Raw genomic sequence first — 17,728 nt, 5'->3', positions numbered from 1 at the left:
ATCCACAGAAAATAAGATTCTGTGTTTCATACCAACCATGCCTTATTCCACAGAGCACAACTGCACCTCTATTCAAAAAGCAAAATGGCTTCCAGCCATATCAAGGCCCTCCACCTCCTTAATACTCTTACTTTCAAACTATTTAAAAGTCATTAGTGTCCTCCTCTAACTAATGAATGTATAGTACACAAATCATTAAATAGCCTCATATGCAATACATCCATAAATCCAAACATGACTCATTTCATTCTTGTTGGGTGTGAAAACTATTTCACAAGCTTGTCCCTGCATCACAGAAAAGTTTACTAGACTATTTCACTACAGCAGACAACCTCACTCCTTTTAAGAGAAATAAAAGTCCTACCTAGAGCTAAAATATAAATATATTTGCTTTAGAAATGTCAGATAAAGATGCACTTCTGTTTAACTGTCTGCATTTCAAACTTCCTTCATTTTTACCTACTGGAATCTCATACCTTCTTCATTGTTGCTGCAAGATCCTTAACCCATAATTCGTCAACTTCTAAGTGTTTTTAGATCCTTGGGTCATAATGTCTAAACTTGTTTACTTGTTTGTTTGACTTCATATATTTGCTAAATATCCATGTACATCACCTCTATAAACATATACCATTGTTTTATAATATCTGTAATTGTACCTCTTGTCTTTTACTGTATTGTACTGTGCCAGTGAATGAATGTTTATGAAAAATTGTATTCTGCTACCTGCCTATTTCAATACATGGTAGTGACTGAGAAAGACTGAGTGCCAGCTCACACACCTGGTCAACAACAAGATTCACCTCATTAACACTAATTTGTTGTTAAGAATTCTCCATTTCTGGGACTTTTTGTTTTAGCTTCATAAAAAGGTTAGAATTATGCGCAGGTTCTGCATATTCCATATTTTCTATTTTCAGTCACTTAGAATACACAGTTTCAATGAGTGATTCCTTCTTGCTAATTCTACCAGTTACTTCTACTCCCTGCTTTGCAACATTTCTTTTCTTTAAGAGGCTGCTGTGCCATATGTGTGAGTACTGACATATCTATTTAAAGTATCTTCCTTTCTTGACTGGCTGGTACCCCCTCCCTATCACAATGATTACATTTTTACAATCACCTATACAGGTCTTTAAAGTGTGGAAATATTTCCTTTTATCATATCATACATTAAACTGGCAGCTACAGCAAGAGATGAGCCTCAACTTACTTCAGCTGCATCTTTAGTAAGTGTCTTCTTTTTACATACATACTGTACCTTTATAAATGTGAGCATACTACCGGGATTTAGTAGTCCCTGCAGCTGTCAACCATCTAGAGGTTGCACTTTACAGAATTTGAAGTTGTATGACAGCAAGAGGATGATTCAACTACCATTGCAATTTATCACATTTCATGGATTCAGTACAATTATCAGCATGCTTTCCGGTGATTACACTTTGCACAGATAAAATATTGTCACCATTACAAGTACTGTATCTAGCTGTATGACCGTTTACTAAATGTTTAAAACACAGTGTTTCTACAGTTCACTTGCCATAGGTCCATATTGTTTTAAATATGGTTTTGATTATATGACAATCTCTCTACCAGTATATCATCATTTTCAGCATCATTGTGGTCAGTTTGAAAAAAAACATTTTTGTAAAGAAGTAAGCAGAGCACCTTTAAATTTACCAATGGCTAACATTTCTATCATTTCACTTTTAGCATGATGACCCTTAGGATCTAGCCTTAATTTAAATACAGGCTTAAAATCACATAGCTGAGAGCTTACTGCTTTACTGGAGAAAATGTCCAGCTATAAATCTTTCGATCTTGTGTCTCAGAGATAACATCAGCTCTGGCTAACAATGTTTTTTTTTATTTTTTCATATGATATTTAGTCCTTTCCATGTTCTTGAAAGCCTTAAAGGGTTCTATAGTGTCTGTGCTAAGAGAAATCTAAGACAGTCACTACAGTCTTATCCCTGCTGTTAGGAGTATCACTCAAATGCTAGCAGATACATCTCATGATCTTCCTCCTTGTTCAGAGGTTTCATTTGTGGAATGGAATGGTCCTTAACTTTATTATGGTTTTGATAACCATCATCATCACCCCCCCATTACAGCAGCAATGATTTGTAGCAGCTACTTCACAGTCATCATCTTGGTGAAAAGGCAAACACAGATCCACCCCACAAAGAATATCCGAGCACACATCACATGACTGCTTTCCATTTTAGTGTGGTAAATTGCCTTAAATAGTTCTGCTCACAGCAAAAACCACAGGAATGTTGGCTTTACATTTGGCAAAGTCTGCTCATACAAATGGACTTTGTGCAGGTAGTAAATGGAACATGTTCAGTACTTGTGGCATGAAGAGATGTTCCAAAAGTATCCTCACTACATTAACCAAAAATATAACATCAGGACTTACAGCACTAAAAGATGTGCCAGAACGATGGCACCTACATTCACCAATGTGTTATGTACAAATACAGCACAGTCCATTGGTTCTTACAAATAACATAGTTTTATTAAACACAACAGAAACACTAGTGCAAACTCTTCGCGAATAACATGGGTCCACATGTTATTCCACAAACCCAGGCAATTACAGACCCACAACTCTGACAAACCTCATATGCAAAGCCATGAAACGTAACATGGAATTAATAAATCAGAACACAAAAAACCTCCAAACAGTGAGTGGACCCATCTCAGTTTGGATTTGTTAATAGCAGGTCATGCTTACTCAACCTGGTGGATTTTTTTGAAAAGTCCACCAACGCAATGGATGAAAGCAAAATACTACATACTGCATACCTTGACCTGGTCAAAGCTTTTGACACAATTCCCCGCTCAGGCATAGTAGAAAAGCAAAGTAAACTGAGAATAAATCCCTATGTTACCCAATGGATTGCCAACTAGCTCACAGATAGGCACAGACAATCAAAGTGGAGGAAGTTACCTCCACAAAGAGACCAGTCATCAGTGGAGTCCCCCAGGGTTCTGTGCTGGGACCTTTCCTGATTGGCATCTATTTTACTGAAGTAAAAGCCAATACCAAAATGCTCTAGTTGACTAAGTCTGAAAATGACTGCAAGTTAGCAGCAGTCACTGAATCCCCAAATGACTTAGCCATCCTGCAGGAAGGTTAGTCGGAAATAAATGAATGATGTCCAAATCATGGTCTGAAACTAAATGCCAAAAAATATGTTACTATATCCTTTGGGAAGTCATCTACCCCAGGGAACAATCACACTGACAATGCAACCCTAAGAGTTGACCAGTTGTTTGGGAACTTAAGTTTCAGTGACTGAACTTTTGCCCAGCATGTGCCTGTTGTTGTACGAAAGTCTTCTATAATGCACAAGTTATAAACAAATGGATTGTGTCTAGATCTAGAGATGTCACTGTCCCACTTTACCCAGCCCTCATTAGGCCAGTCATTGAATATATTGCTGCCTTTGGCATGTATCTGTCCAGACACATGCAACAACTGAAACGCCCACAGAGATACCTTACAAAAAGGATACAATGCCTAAACAACATGTCCTACATGGACTGCCACAAAGTCTTGTCACTATACTCAGTATCCTACAGACTTCTAAGAGGAGACCAGTGTCTGGCATAAAAGGCATCTTCTGACCCCTTACTGAAAGATTTACTGCACATTATCAAGTGAAATGGCATCAGAAATACTTGGTTTGGAGGTCTAAACGTCTTCTGCAACATTAACAGAACAGTTTGTAGAGACAGATATATCTCGCAGAGGATACAGCTGCTGTGGAAAAGACTCCCCATCCATATAAAATAAAGTTCAGCCCTGTCCATTTGCAAGTGCAACTTAGATATATGGATGGGAAATTGAAAATGAACCCCAAGAATGCTCCTTGTACTACTAATGGACAGAGGCTGTTCCTAAATGCTTTATCTCATGTACGGGTCCTCTCACATTTTCTATGGTATGATCCCAGTTATTCTCATTAGGAGTAATATATAATTACCGACCATGGGATGGGTAAGTCCACTCTATAACTAAATGGGATAGTTATTTTAAGACTAAAAAGGGAAAATTAACTAGGCTTAAAATGGCCCACAAGGGCAGCTAGCCTAGTACTTACCTATGAACCTATAAATCTATGCAACTAAAGCAAACAACAAAGTACCTATTGTGGTAAATTTCCAAACAAACATATACAGTCTCTCATGCGGGTTCCAATACAGTCTAAAGGTGCTTACCTTCTTGATTCTTGCCCGGTAGCTGGTCAAGGGGATTAGTGGTAAGAGCTGTTAATTAGCTGCTTCCTGTAGTCTAGGGTTTGATTCCCTCAGCCACCATATGCCTACAGTGTAACACTGAGCAAGTCATTTAACCAGACACTATTCTAGGGAAATGGGCTAGACATCTTTACTGGTCTCCTGGACCACGTGCTTAGTAACTACCTATGAACTGATTTCTTGCAGGAAGATGTAAAGATTTCTTCAAAGTACTCCAAAAATCTTGCCTTTACTGCAGCTTTTCACCCAAGGCCACTGTCATAGGCATGCAGACTCCATAACCTTCCTTCTCATATACCACTGTAATACATCAATTGGCTTCATTAAAAAAAATCCATGCGGGAAGCATCTCTGATTAATGCAGAATATATGTCTGTTTGGCTTAAATGAACAAGCTTTTTACATCAAGGTTTTAAAGAAACAACTGCAATATCTACAGCATCACTGCAATTTACAGCATAATTATTTATGACAGATTTGCAAGACTTCTATATACCACTGAAAGAGAATCACCACACTATGTTGCAATACTATACATACATTGGGGTGTATATGGGAACATCGAAACGGCAAAATATTGAATGCCGTTACATCGAAATGCTTACATCGAAAAGCATAACATCAAAATGGCAAAAGTCACTGATATGTGGAGTGAATGTTAAAAAGAAGTTACTACATGCAGGGGGCAAGACCCCCTGCACCCCCCAGACCCCCTGCCACTTAAATATTCCACTCCAGGAATTGCACTTCCGTGCATTACAGTGTGGAAATGGAAGATTTCCATTTCCTGCACTGTAGCGCAATCTCGGAGTTGGTATATTTAAGTACTGGGGAGTGTGGGTGGTGCAGGGAGGCTCGATATTCTGCCGTTTCGATGTTCTGATACAGACCCCATACACTGAAATAGTGGCATTAGCTGATTTGGCATTATGTTGACATGGTTAAAATTGATACACTAATGTTAAATTGCAAAACATCTGCACGCTTCTGTACATGCTGTGAGGATACTCCTCGGAACAAGCATTTTTTTCAAACAGTGTATTCGCAAGGGGGCTGGGCCCCTTGCATCAACCTCAGAAATTACATATACTAACTCTGAGATCTCGCAATCCCCTGAAAAAGGACACATTCCACTACCTCAAGGACAGTCAATCTAGCATAACTGTGAACCATTTGTGTTATCAACCAAAGTGTGTCAACAATACAGAGGTGGATTTCAGCAAAATCGATGTATGAAAGAAAACCCATATAAAATTTATATATATATATATATATATATATATATATATATATATATATATATATATATGTGTGTGTGTGTGTGTGTGTGTGTATATATATATATATATATATATATATATATATATATATATATATATATATATATATATATATATATATATATATATATATATATATATATATATATATATATGGGTCTATATTAGAACATCGGAGTTTCAAAACTTCAATGTTCTAATATCGAACAATATTCAGCGAAAACTGAAAACATCGAACATACAGAACAGCAAATTTTTTCCTAGGGAAAAAATTTGCTGTTCCAAAACACACACACACACAACACAAGCACACCAAACAAACAGCAATCCACACACATATACCTAAAATCTTACACCTAACCCTACACTAAACTACACACACCACTAACTATCTACTTACCTTAACCCAAACCCTAACCCTAAGGTCCGTCACTATCGCACACTCACCTCACCCGGACCCTAACCCTAACTCACCTACCGCGGCCTAACCCTCACATCCACACAATCACACACTTACCTGACCCGTGCCCTAACCCCAACTCACCTAACCCGACCTAACCCTCACGTCCACACATTCGCACACATACCTAACTCATGCCCTAACCCTAACTCACCTAATCTGCCCTAACCCTCACATCCACACAATCGCACACATACCTAACCCGCACCCTAACCCTAGCTACCCTAACCCACACTCAATCGCACACTTACCTGAACCCAACCCGTAACTTTCCACCACAGTGCTGAAAATACCAAAGCAACAGAAACGGAAAACCAAATTCCTTCCCTAGGAAAAAATTTGGTTTTCTGTTGCTTCGATATTTTCAGCTTTCGCTGAATAGGGTTAGATATTAGAATATATATATATATATATATATATATATGTTTGGGAGCCATTACATTGAAGGAAACTTTTGACTTCCAATCTTCTGAAATAATAAAAAATCTTTTTTGCAAGAGGGTGACCCCCTCTGCACCCCAACACCCCTTACTACTTATATATATATCATCTCCAAGATCTCACAACAGTACAGGAAACAGAAAATCAACCTTACCTGCACTTCTACGTGATCACACATAGTGGCACTGGCCAAATAAATACAGAAAGTACCTGAAAACAAACATAAAATCACAGAAACCCAACACAAGAATACCCCACCACAAACACAACACATACAAATCCCTACTATACTACAAATCTCCAAAATACTTAATTAAATGGGAAATTAATATTAAATCCTCACTCAAACTTCATTCAACTAAACTGTAAATTAACAGAGTAGCAATAATTCCTACATAGACATAGATACAGATATATAGATATCATTGGGACTGTGCATGTGAGTGTATGTGGGTTGGGGTTACAATAACAGATGGGAATTGTCAGATTTATTGTTGTGTGTGTGTGTTGGTGTTTGTGAAGGTGTGGTTGTTTCTGGGTTGGGACTAGGGGGACGGGAGATACAGTTAGTGTTGTGCTTGTGTGATGATATATGTAAAGTGCATGTTTCAAGTCTCTTGTTTAATGGCACTGTCAGGGGAAAGGTTTTTTTCATAACATAATATGTAGGGTTAGAGTTAGAATTAGAATACATGAGTAATATAAATGGAATGTGTGAGTTAGGTCCTCTGCATTGTTATAAAACCCTGCTCCTAATCCCCCACAAGTGGCCCAACACTTCATATAAAACATCTAGCGTTAATATGCTTAGAAATATCAAATAAAGCCAGACTTGTGTCATAGCTAAGACTTTCCTACATGATGATCTGATAACCAAGTGGCTTTTTGCAGTTGTTATCACTGGGGTGCTAGCAATAAGTCTGGAGGTTATTTTTCTAAACAGGCATTCAATGAATGTGCCTGAATGTCTGAGAACACAAAACACAAAACAGAACTCACCAAATGTGAATAAGGTAGCAACTATTAATATCTTACTACCCTTGCTAATCTTCTGTACTTCTGTCTGCACAGTACACGTAGCATGGGCCAGGCAAACAATTATTATATAGAAATACTATGGGAGACTGAGCCCAAAAGCTTTCTTTATACAAAGAGTTTATTTTCTGCATTACACAGGAAGTAAACTTGATATTATGTGCAAGTCAACTTAAACAGTTTAGTCTCCCTGGCTAGTTACTTGCTCTGTGTTTTCTCAGTATGAATCCTAAGGTGATTTTCAATTAAGTTCTGTAACTTTCAGTGAGTTTTTGTGGAGATGTTGTGAACAATACTGCTGAAAGTAAACTCCAGTTGTATGAAGCTGTCCTAGCCTGTGTGATTCACTTTATGTCTTGACAAAGGCAAGGACATCTGTTTAATACCCCAGTGCAAGTACAATATACTCCCATATTAAACACAGCCTATGTGTAAAAATGTTAATAGTGAACTGCTGTGATTTATTACTTCAACTTTTCATACATAATAGCCACTTAACCAAAGCAGCTGGAAATGCAATCCACATAGCACTCCAAATATTCATCAACATAACTCACAGAAACAAAGACATGTTGGTTTCTTCACAATGCTGAAGTTCTTAGTTTGTTGTGTACAAGCAGAAATGTGCAAAGATGCAAAATATTACACAGTGAATAAGTTGAGTCTAGGCAGCCTGATGCATATCCCATTATTTCAGCCTTCAGCTATTCTCTACATAGATAACTGGGTATGATGAACCAAGTTTACATTATACTGGTTAGATCTGACTGTAACCTATAGTACAAATCCTTCCTGGCCCTGAAACCTTCACCTTCTCTATTAATGTCCCCAATCCCCCAACACACACCACCCTACCATCCAATCTATGATTCTGGTGGCTTACCAGCTCCTCTACATCCTGCTGTCCGGCCATCTATTCACAGATATGAGGCACTGGTATACGGCACATAAGTCACCATCAGTCTCCTTTACTGATGATGGCAGTGAGAGGATTAAGGGCTATGAGTTGCTACTTCCAGTCCAGAGTTTGATTCCCTCAGCATCCAAGTGATACAGTACAAGTCACTTAACAACAGTTCACCTTAGAAGGGACACGTGTGCAGTGAGCTTATCCAATTAACAAATACATAAAACAACGTAACTGCATCAAATCAGTAGCTGCACTTCGACTTTCTTCTATTTTTCCACCCCCCCATGTTAAGTATATGTGCTCGTGTCCACAAAATAAGGCATTTATAACCACAGAAGAACAAAAAAAAACTTAATAGAGTTACCATCTTTTCTCACTTCTGAAAAATCAGCTTACAGAACAAATACCACCAATCCACCCCCCACCCCACCCCACATCCCACACACACATATATGCAACACAACTGATGGTCTTATGTTGGGCTGGCCTATGCACAAAGAGTATCCCACTCATACCCCCACACAGGTCAAAGCACCCTGGAATATCATTAGGAGCATAAGTGCTGCAGCTTCAGCATTTTTAGCAATGATATCAGGGAAACATCTGTGCCACTGCCTGATATAGAAATGCTTCTTCCCCTCTTTCATTTACAAAAACCTTGCTACTGCTACTTCTGCTAACAACTCAGCAGGTATCAACAGAGGATGCCGACAGACTCCAGAACAGACACAGCACATGACACATTAATGTTGTTCTTTCCCCTCCCTGCTTTTTACAGCTATGTACCTCTATGCCTTTGTCCACGTTATTGCCTTGAACTGTTTTTCACTGTTGTATGATATATAAAGACAAAACACAGTAAAATAAGAACAAGAATTTCATGATGTGACCATATGCTGCAAATATTTCCCATATTTACCAGATCACAAAAATCATAATTTATCTGCTTAAGATAACCACAGCATGCTCATATTTCATTCCCTCACAAATGCTGCACATACCAAGAATTCTAAATAAACTAACAAACATCAGTGCAGTAAAATAAATGAGAATTTAAGTTGTAATGAAATATTTGATAGTCTTACATTCCTTGCATTTCTTTGATCACTAGATGTTCAATGGATTAAGCAGAGCCAGTTCTATACCGCTTACGTGTTTCTTAATTACTTCATATCAAACTTAAAAAGAATTACATCCGTTCTTTCCAGTTAGACAAGGTTAAGTATACCAGATGCAGTCTTTATAGCTCACATTTCAGAAACTGGAGATATCAGGCCAGGGGACAATTAAGGCATTTGTCAAAGAATGTGCAATACATCTTTAATTCACTCAAATTAATTTTATTATGAATAAGGGAAGTATTCTTCATAGACCTATTTTAGCCACATCATAGGCTAAAAGGCAGAAAACAAGGTTAAAATAGCCTACAGTTACATACCTAAGTAGTTAAAGTAAAACTACAGCTTAAAATATGGTCAGAATGAAATAAATTGATAAGTGGAAACATTTTAGATAGCATTAGGCCAATACAAGAAAATACATTTAGAAGTCTTCATTTTCAGTGTGAGAAGGTATCTAGTAAAGTCATAATATTGTAATTATCTCTGACATGTGCATGGACAGCCTTCCTCTCTGGTTATATAGATCATCAATAGCTGTTGGAAAACAGCAAGCTAACCTGTGTCTCTTATGTCTGTAGCCAATGAATCCCAGTATGGTGGTTGGAATAAATTTTTCTCGAGTGAGACTAGTGTGGAGTCTGTGCAGAATGGGGTACCACTGCTTGTGATCAAAGGCTGTATAATATACAAGTCTACAATGAAGATGTAAGTTGCTATGGAAAGTCTCTGACAAACAACCAAACAGTTTTCTTCTTCTTTTTTTTTTAAGGTAAGTAGTAATGCATTATGGGGAACAAGTAAGAGCATGCTAAAAGGAAAACAAATCTGTATATTTTATACTGGAAGACATGGAGAGGACATATGATTTTATCTGAGGTAGGAGCAAAGACAGGAAGATTGTTATCCAAGATGGGTATAAGGATATCTCTACCAAAAATCAACTATGAATGTCAGGAGTCTTGTAGGTGACCATGGCAAATGACTGAAGAGAACCTGGCAAAGCAGTTCACAAACACTTATCACCAAAATTTCAGTGACTACCTTCTAGCACACCTTTCAACCATCCAGAATTTCACAAAATGTCAAGATATTTGCTTCATACTTTTTGCCTGTCCTTCATAAAATTTGTTTCTGGCAAATCAGTGAGGATCGCAGTCACTAAATAATGGAAGACATTTGAATTTCAGACTTCATATCCATGTTGATAACAGCAATATTTAAAATCTGTCGACAATTTGGAGCTTTGTACCCCTTATTATTTTTGTCATTGTTTCTATTTTTAGAACTAACAGACTGAGAGGTAAGTTTCTTGGTAAAGGAGACGTGGTGACTCAAGGTGCTGACCGTGATAAGAGGGGGTATTTTGAGCCTGTTCATTCAACCTCCCTTTAGTCAGCTGTAACTGTAAAGAGGAGTCACTTTGATTGACTTTCCTTCAGTTACCTGTACCAACCCATCCTGAACCCTTGCATACTACTCTGAATATTTTATTTAACGCTTCTCTACTGTGTGCAAGTCTGTAACCTGTTTAGCCATATTACAAGATAAAAGATATTGGTGATATACTCAAAAGAGGTACCAGAAGTGTCACACACTGCAAAGAGGGGTAATATTTTATTTTTACTGCATGTGAAATAGAAGTTCATAGGTGTTTACTAGGCTAAGGACCACAAGGGCCTTTTTAAGCCTAGCCATGCATCCCAAATCTCTGACAAGTTCTGATACCCTTGATAAGTGTAAGCAGGGGCTTGGGAGATGAATGTAGATACAAAATGGTAAGCAAGCATATAGAATTATAACATTATATGCTTTACTAATTGTACAGAAATTGAATATTTATTTGATCAGATTGTTTACTATGTACAGAATAGTATAGTACAATATGTACAAGCAATGTTAAGAGAAAAAAGGTGCCAAAAAACATGGAAAGTAAAAATTATTTTTGTTTTATCTGCATTTAATGCAAGGCTTTTATTGAAGAAGCATTTGCCAATGCTGATGAAGTCTTTTTGCACTAGAAAGTGTCTGGACAAGCTGCATATCTTAGAAATACCACCGTGTCTACATAAAGTGTGGCTTTAAAGTCCTGTAGACAGAGGTTACAGAATAAACAGAAAATCAAAGAACCTAACAGTATTCATGGACTCCTACTAGAAGGGGTCTCATGGTGGCTCAGGGCAGAAGCCATGTTTCTAAAACAGTCTCAGAATTTTTTGTTTTTGGACCTTTGGTCAAAACAATTTGCTAGAGCTGTGACAGAAGAGTGTTCTTTGACATTAAAGGCTTCCATGTGTCCACTGCCCATGTTTTAAATAGTAGACTGTTAGTTACCAAAAAAGGTACAGAGCAGCTACATGGGCTGTGATTCACAGACCTCTTGCATGCTATGCAAACATAGGCAGGTGGTTTGCATAACATGCAATAAGAGCCCGGTTCAGAAAACTGTTGCATGCTGCAGTGCAAGGGCTTGCACCTGAGCAGTATGGTTCACTACACAGTTCTCCACAGCTGCATGCAAATGTGTCAGTGTGCAGAAGGAGCTTATGTAAGTCAGACTCCTGCACTTCTCAGTTCAGTTCACGGAGCCTGAACTTAGGAAGTATGGAAATTCATACGCAGACATACTATGTCAGGTCTGACCAGAACTGACTTCTGCACTTCTCAGCTCAGTTCACGGAGCCTGAACTTGGAAAGTATGGAAATTCATAAACAGCCATACTATGTCAGGTCTGACAAGAGCAGTGAAGCTGCAATGTGCCTATCAACCATGCATACCTATAGCTGTGAACAGGCATACCAGAGCAGGGCAGAGCACCGTACAGCAGGGGAGGTCTGTTATAGTACTGCTCAAAGTAAGGAAATTTGTACACTGTGTGTTCGTGTATGTGTGAGTGTACCTGTGCGTCTTCCAGTGGTCGCATGTCAGTGGAAGCGTGCGTGCATGTGAGTGTTTTACGTGTATATACACAATTACACTACAGGCTTGCACAGTTTGGTAGGGTGCAGTTGTTTAAAGATATATAAAGTGGTCAGACTCCCTATCTCAATGCACATTTAACATTCAGGTTTTCATTGACCCCACCTGGACTCCCACTTTATACTAATATTTGTTAATGTATATACAGCTGTACAAAATGTGTAGGTCCTGACTGGTTATTTTTTTCCTCACTGTGTCCTCAGAAGTTATATGCTATTATCATGGTTACATCTCTCTGTCTACCTTGTGCACCTTACCTATACCTGGCATTTTTTAAATTTTGTCACTTCTTGAAGAAGTTCTAGATATCATTAAAGAATGAAAGTACTTAGCATCAGTTTTGCCTTTGAGTGTCTTTCTTTTAGTTTATAAGAAAGAAGTTTGTTGCTTTATATATATATATATATATATATTGGTCTATGTCACAAGATTGACTTTTCATAAAGATGAACTTCATATGGCCAAGACCAGATGACTGACTTTCCAAAAAGTTAGTAATAAAACAACCTAAGTCTATGTTTTTGTAGGGGGGAGCAAGCGCTCCTCCACCCCCACCCCCTCCAAATTATATACACCAACTCTGAGACTGCACTACAGAGGGGAAAAAGGTAAACTGCCCTATCTACACTGTACTGCAATCTCCATACAAATGTTTCAAATTTTCAGAAAGTCAATTATGTAGTCTTGACCATATGAGGTTCAACTTTCTGAAAAGTCAATCTTCTGAAGGGGACAGACAGACAGACACACACACACACGCATAATATTCTTTTTAAATAATACAAGTACTTTACAGCAATAATCAATGTCTGGGTATGATATAAAAAAATTAAGAAAAAAGTTTAAGAAATGCCATACTGGTCTACTAACAGAAAACACAAAGAAACCAAAGCACACACATAATGTAACACCTTTTATTGGACCAGCAATGATTACGCAATTAATTGAGCTTTCTACAAGACCTTTCATTGGGAATTATTATGTTACTGATGTTAGATACAGTTCTTAAATATTCACTTTTGCATAGAAAGGAAAGTACATCATTTATTATTTACATCATCCTCTCATTCATACACTTTTCATCAAAATCCCCAGATATAATCTCAGAGATATCACTTAGTCTCAACCCAACCTACTAACTCCAAAAAGTAAACTTTACTGCACCTAAACTATAGGACTCCATTACTCTCTCAAACCAATCAGCTCAAAGAACACCTCTTCACCCAAGCAAATTGCAGCCACACTCACTCAGGTCATGTTACGCGAACCCTGCAGTTCTCTCACACACCCCTTTATCCCTATTTTATCCTGTCTTATCTCATTTAGTCAGCCCCTTACTTACTGCCTCTCATTTATCCTATTTCTCTCTTCTCTTTGCAGCTCTCTCACACTTTGTAATTTGTCACCCTGTCTAAACAAGCAATCTCAGTGACATGGATGTTCTCGTTAAAAGAAAATGTGAATCCGCTATAATGTCCAGTACACAGGGAAGTGATGTGTTACGAAAAACTCTATCAGAATGTATGGATGTTGTATGCAGTTAGTACACTACTCAGGCTCTAGTTTAGCTAAATTTCACGTTAATACTTTAACATGCTCTTTTTATTTACATTTATACCTTTCCATGGTACAACCACAAAGGAACATGGCAACTAGACTTTAAGAATGTTTGTCTGTTTTTTCGACTTTTCCCGGTTAGTGGTCGCCACAGCGGAACTCCGGTCCGCTAATGATTGGCAGTAGATTTTTTTTTTTTATGGTGCCGAGTTGCCAGCCCAACGCCCAACTTTCAGCAAAGGCACGCCCATTTGCTAGCATTCATCTAGGCAACTAGACTTTAATAATAATAAGCATTTAAGATGAATGCTAGCACAAAGAAAATTCAAACATTAAACCCCTGCCAATCTCTTAACTGATGTTTTTTGTTGTATCTCCCTGTTGAAATGGGAGTGTAGATTTGGGGAGTTAATGGCCTGCATCCCTTTTGGATTTTACTTACTGCCTGTCTGGCTGCCTATACAGTCTTGCCAAACTTAGCCTTTCATGATTTAGAGCATAGCCAAATACTACTGTGCATGTGTACAACATGCTGCCAACTAATTTATTTAAAAATAATACACAAGGTCTATACCTACCCCACACATTAAGGTTGTAGTTCTTTTCCACTTTACCAGCCACATTTGTGGCTTCGCATGTGTAGCGACCCATGTCCTGGACCTGAGCTGCTTCAATCTATGAAAGAAACACAACATGTTGAGTATTAAGTGCACAGTAATTATTTCTCCAAAACAAGGATTGTGGATTAGGGTCGTGAAAATAACATATACTTCATAGCACTAGTTACCAGGAGGACTTTAAATTCTTGCACCACAATTGATTTCCCATTGCGTTTCACAAGCTAGGATTTTTCCACACTATTCCACTTCCACAGTATGACAGTTTCCTGCCCCAAATACATATGTATTTACTGACTACATTCCAACTCATGTTCACAAATGCTGCCAATATTACCAGTACCAGAAAATTGAAAAGTAAAAAACTCCAAAACATGATTCTGCGGCAGCAGCAGTAATACTCCAAGTATATGTTCTATCTTGTGTTTACAACCACATGGAAGCTTCATTCTATTCATTTATTTACTGGGGAGGCCCATTAGGTACAAATGGTCCTTTGGGCGACAAGGTATAAAATTCAGGACCAGTGAAATGCAGTGGGAGCTCAGAGCCTTAGTCCTCTGTGCTGCTTACACAGGAGTGTAATTTTGGCAGGACACCATATTATGCTTTAGCAGTTAAATGCAGCAGGGTCATGTTCACTTATGTCAGAAATTTCCAAACAGTGATTTGCATTTCAGAAAGTTTGAAAATACAAATACAATCCTTACATTACACAATAAAAAAATCAGCATCCTCACAAAACAGTTATAAAGGAAAAGCAAATGTGCATGCTTCTTGTCTTTTATGATACTGTTGACTACATGCTGTAATTATATTTTCAGACCTCATGAAAAAGTTACTGCAAGAGGAATCTGGGGCTCATTAGCACTAATGCCCTAAACTAAGAGCTGCTCCCTTTTGAAATGTCAGCACTCAAGATGTCAAGTTCGGATAAGCTGGAAAAAAAAAAAAATGACACAGGGGAAGAACAAATCTCAAAAATCCCTCTTCTCCTTTAAACTGCTTTTTGCACGGGGGACAAGTGCCCCTGCACCCCCCCACACTTATATATACCAATGCAAGCCATTATCTCGGAGAAAAAGGAATATTCCAAGAAACAGCATCTCAGATTTAGTATATGTAAGTCTGTTCTTTCGGCTATTCAATCTCCGTATTTGGTCCTGACATTTCAAATGGTTACCACTAAGAGCACATGCAAGTACATGGCCAGCCTGCAGATGCCAGCAAAATTCTTAATCACACTAAGTTTACCTTCAATGTGCTTCCATCTTCTGAGACTGTGAGTCCTGGCTTCTTAATCAGAGGTCGACTGTCTTTCAGCCACTGGAGAGTAGGAGGGGGAATGGCATTGCTCTGACACTGCAGCAGTACAGCCTGGTTAATGATGACAGACACATTCTGTTCTTCTCCAACAATATTGGGTGGAACTGGTGTACCACAAAAGAAAAAAGGACACTTTTCATGAAATAACATTAGAAAACACATACTACAGTCATTTCATAATTACACTACTTAACATCTGTCAGTATCTGCACTCTAAGACATTTCAAAGAAAGAAATGGCAATACTACACCTTTTAATGAATATCCACTTTAGGAAAAGGAGTGCACTGATATTTCTTGTCTTCAGTAAAATAGAAAGGACAAACATAATGAATGTGATTAAGAATGCATGGGGAAGTCACAGACCTAATGAAATTCTTATGGAGAGTAGGGACAGTAAGCTGTTAGTTATATAAGATCTAAAGCATAGTAAGAAGGCAAAGAAATGGGGGAAAACTGGTGGCTCAAATGATCATCTGCTTTCAAGAGTCTTTCTGAATTCCCTAGTAGAATCCAGTTACACAAGATATCAGTAGAAGCCTAAGTGTGCCAGTGTGTCTGTGAAACAGACCCTTCATAAATTATGCAATATACACTGTTTTGGTTTTTGAAATTTATTTCAGGTTTTCCAGCTATAAATCTTTCAGGAAATCTACATCATCATCAGCAGTTTGGCTTGGAACACAGCAACATCTGTGTATCTCAGCATATTTATACATGTACCTGTTAGTGTGATGTTACCAGAAAGACTTGCAAGTTCAAGATAGAAGAATTAGAGCATTTTGCTGTCACCCCCATCCCCAGCACAGATTTTTATGAATGACCGGGCCACAGGTGACATGGATTAAAGACATAGCCACAGTGCAGTAGGGGTCCAGCCAAGGTGGGGGGGGGGTTGGAAAAGGCTGAATAGAATGCGATGGGAGAGAGCTGCTGACAACCTTTTCTCCTAGCTCAAAGGAGAGGATGCAGGTTATGACACTGTATGAATCCCTTTTTCTAGTGGCTGGCAGTTGTCACTCTGCTATAGCACGCATCACCATGCTATCCAAGGCACTAGGCTACAGTATGTTACACAGGCTTTACAGTTAAGCAACATATCTTCTTCCTTGAAGGTTTTAACCAGTAAAGGCTGAATGAGTTTGTTGAAGTGAGTCTCTGCCCCCATGTGAGAAGACCTTTCCACACTCTCCTGACCAGAAGCTTAGCAAGGGTGGGGTACAGGGGGCAGCCATCTGGGGGGCAAAGTGTTAGGGGACACAATAACTGTGGACTACCATCTTTCTATAATTTAAAAGAACAGCCTTTTTTTTGTTCCTCAGAGCTGAAGAGCATAAATCAAGATCAGGCATTGAAGATGAGTGCCAGATCATGAATGGACTCCCTTTTCCCCTCTTTTTCTTTTGTTCCTAACTCAGAGTTATGGACAAATGGGGAAGAACAGATCTGGCTCATTCCTTAAGGAGGAGTGTCAGATCTGGGTAGGGGTATTTATTTATTTTTTGTTCTTCAACTTGAAGTTAAGTGAGGTGATCAACTGGAAGATGTCACCAGCACCAGAATAGCTAACTACATCTCTGCTCCCATTGAAATATACAAATACAAACATACAAATATTGTCTTGTACTCGCCCACATGTGACAGAATGACCACAGGCATTCCACCCTAAGGGAGACACATAAAAACACTACTCTGCTCTCCTCTTATGTCTCTAAGAAGGCATGAGCCTAGTATTG

The 17,728-nt window shown here is 38.4% G+C and overlaps 1 protein-coding gene across 1 annotated transcript in view; it reads right to left on the bottom strand.

Annotated features, from left to right (window-relative positions):
* Positions 1-17,728, bottom strand: part of HMCN1 (hemicentin 1) — a 5,606,893-nt gene that overhangs the window by 2,155,998 nt on the left and 3,433,167 nt on the right. Inside the window, exons 41-42 of the mRNA XM_044085314.1 lie at positions 15,922-16,097; positions 14,629-14,725 (exon numbers count right to left, since the gene is read on the bottom strand). Of these exons, the coding sequence (XP_043941249.1) occupies positions 14,629-14,725; positions 15,922-16,097 (273 nt within the window). The remainder of the gene's footprint in view (positions 1-14,628; positions 14,726-15,921; positions 16,098-17,728) is intronic.

This window comes from Protopterus annectens, chromosome 10.part0 (assembly GCF_019279795.1).
Source record: "Protopterus annectens isolate FY-2018-M chromosome 10.part0, PAN1.0, whole genome shotgun sequence".
Lineage (NCBI taxonomy): Eukaryota > Metazoa > Chordata > Ceratodontiformes > Protopteridae > Protopterus > Protopterus annectens.
This window is presented reverse-complemented; position numbering and strand designations above follow the sequence as displayed.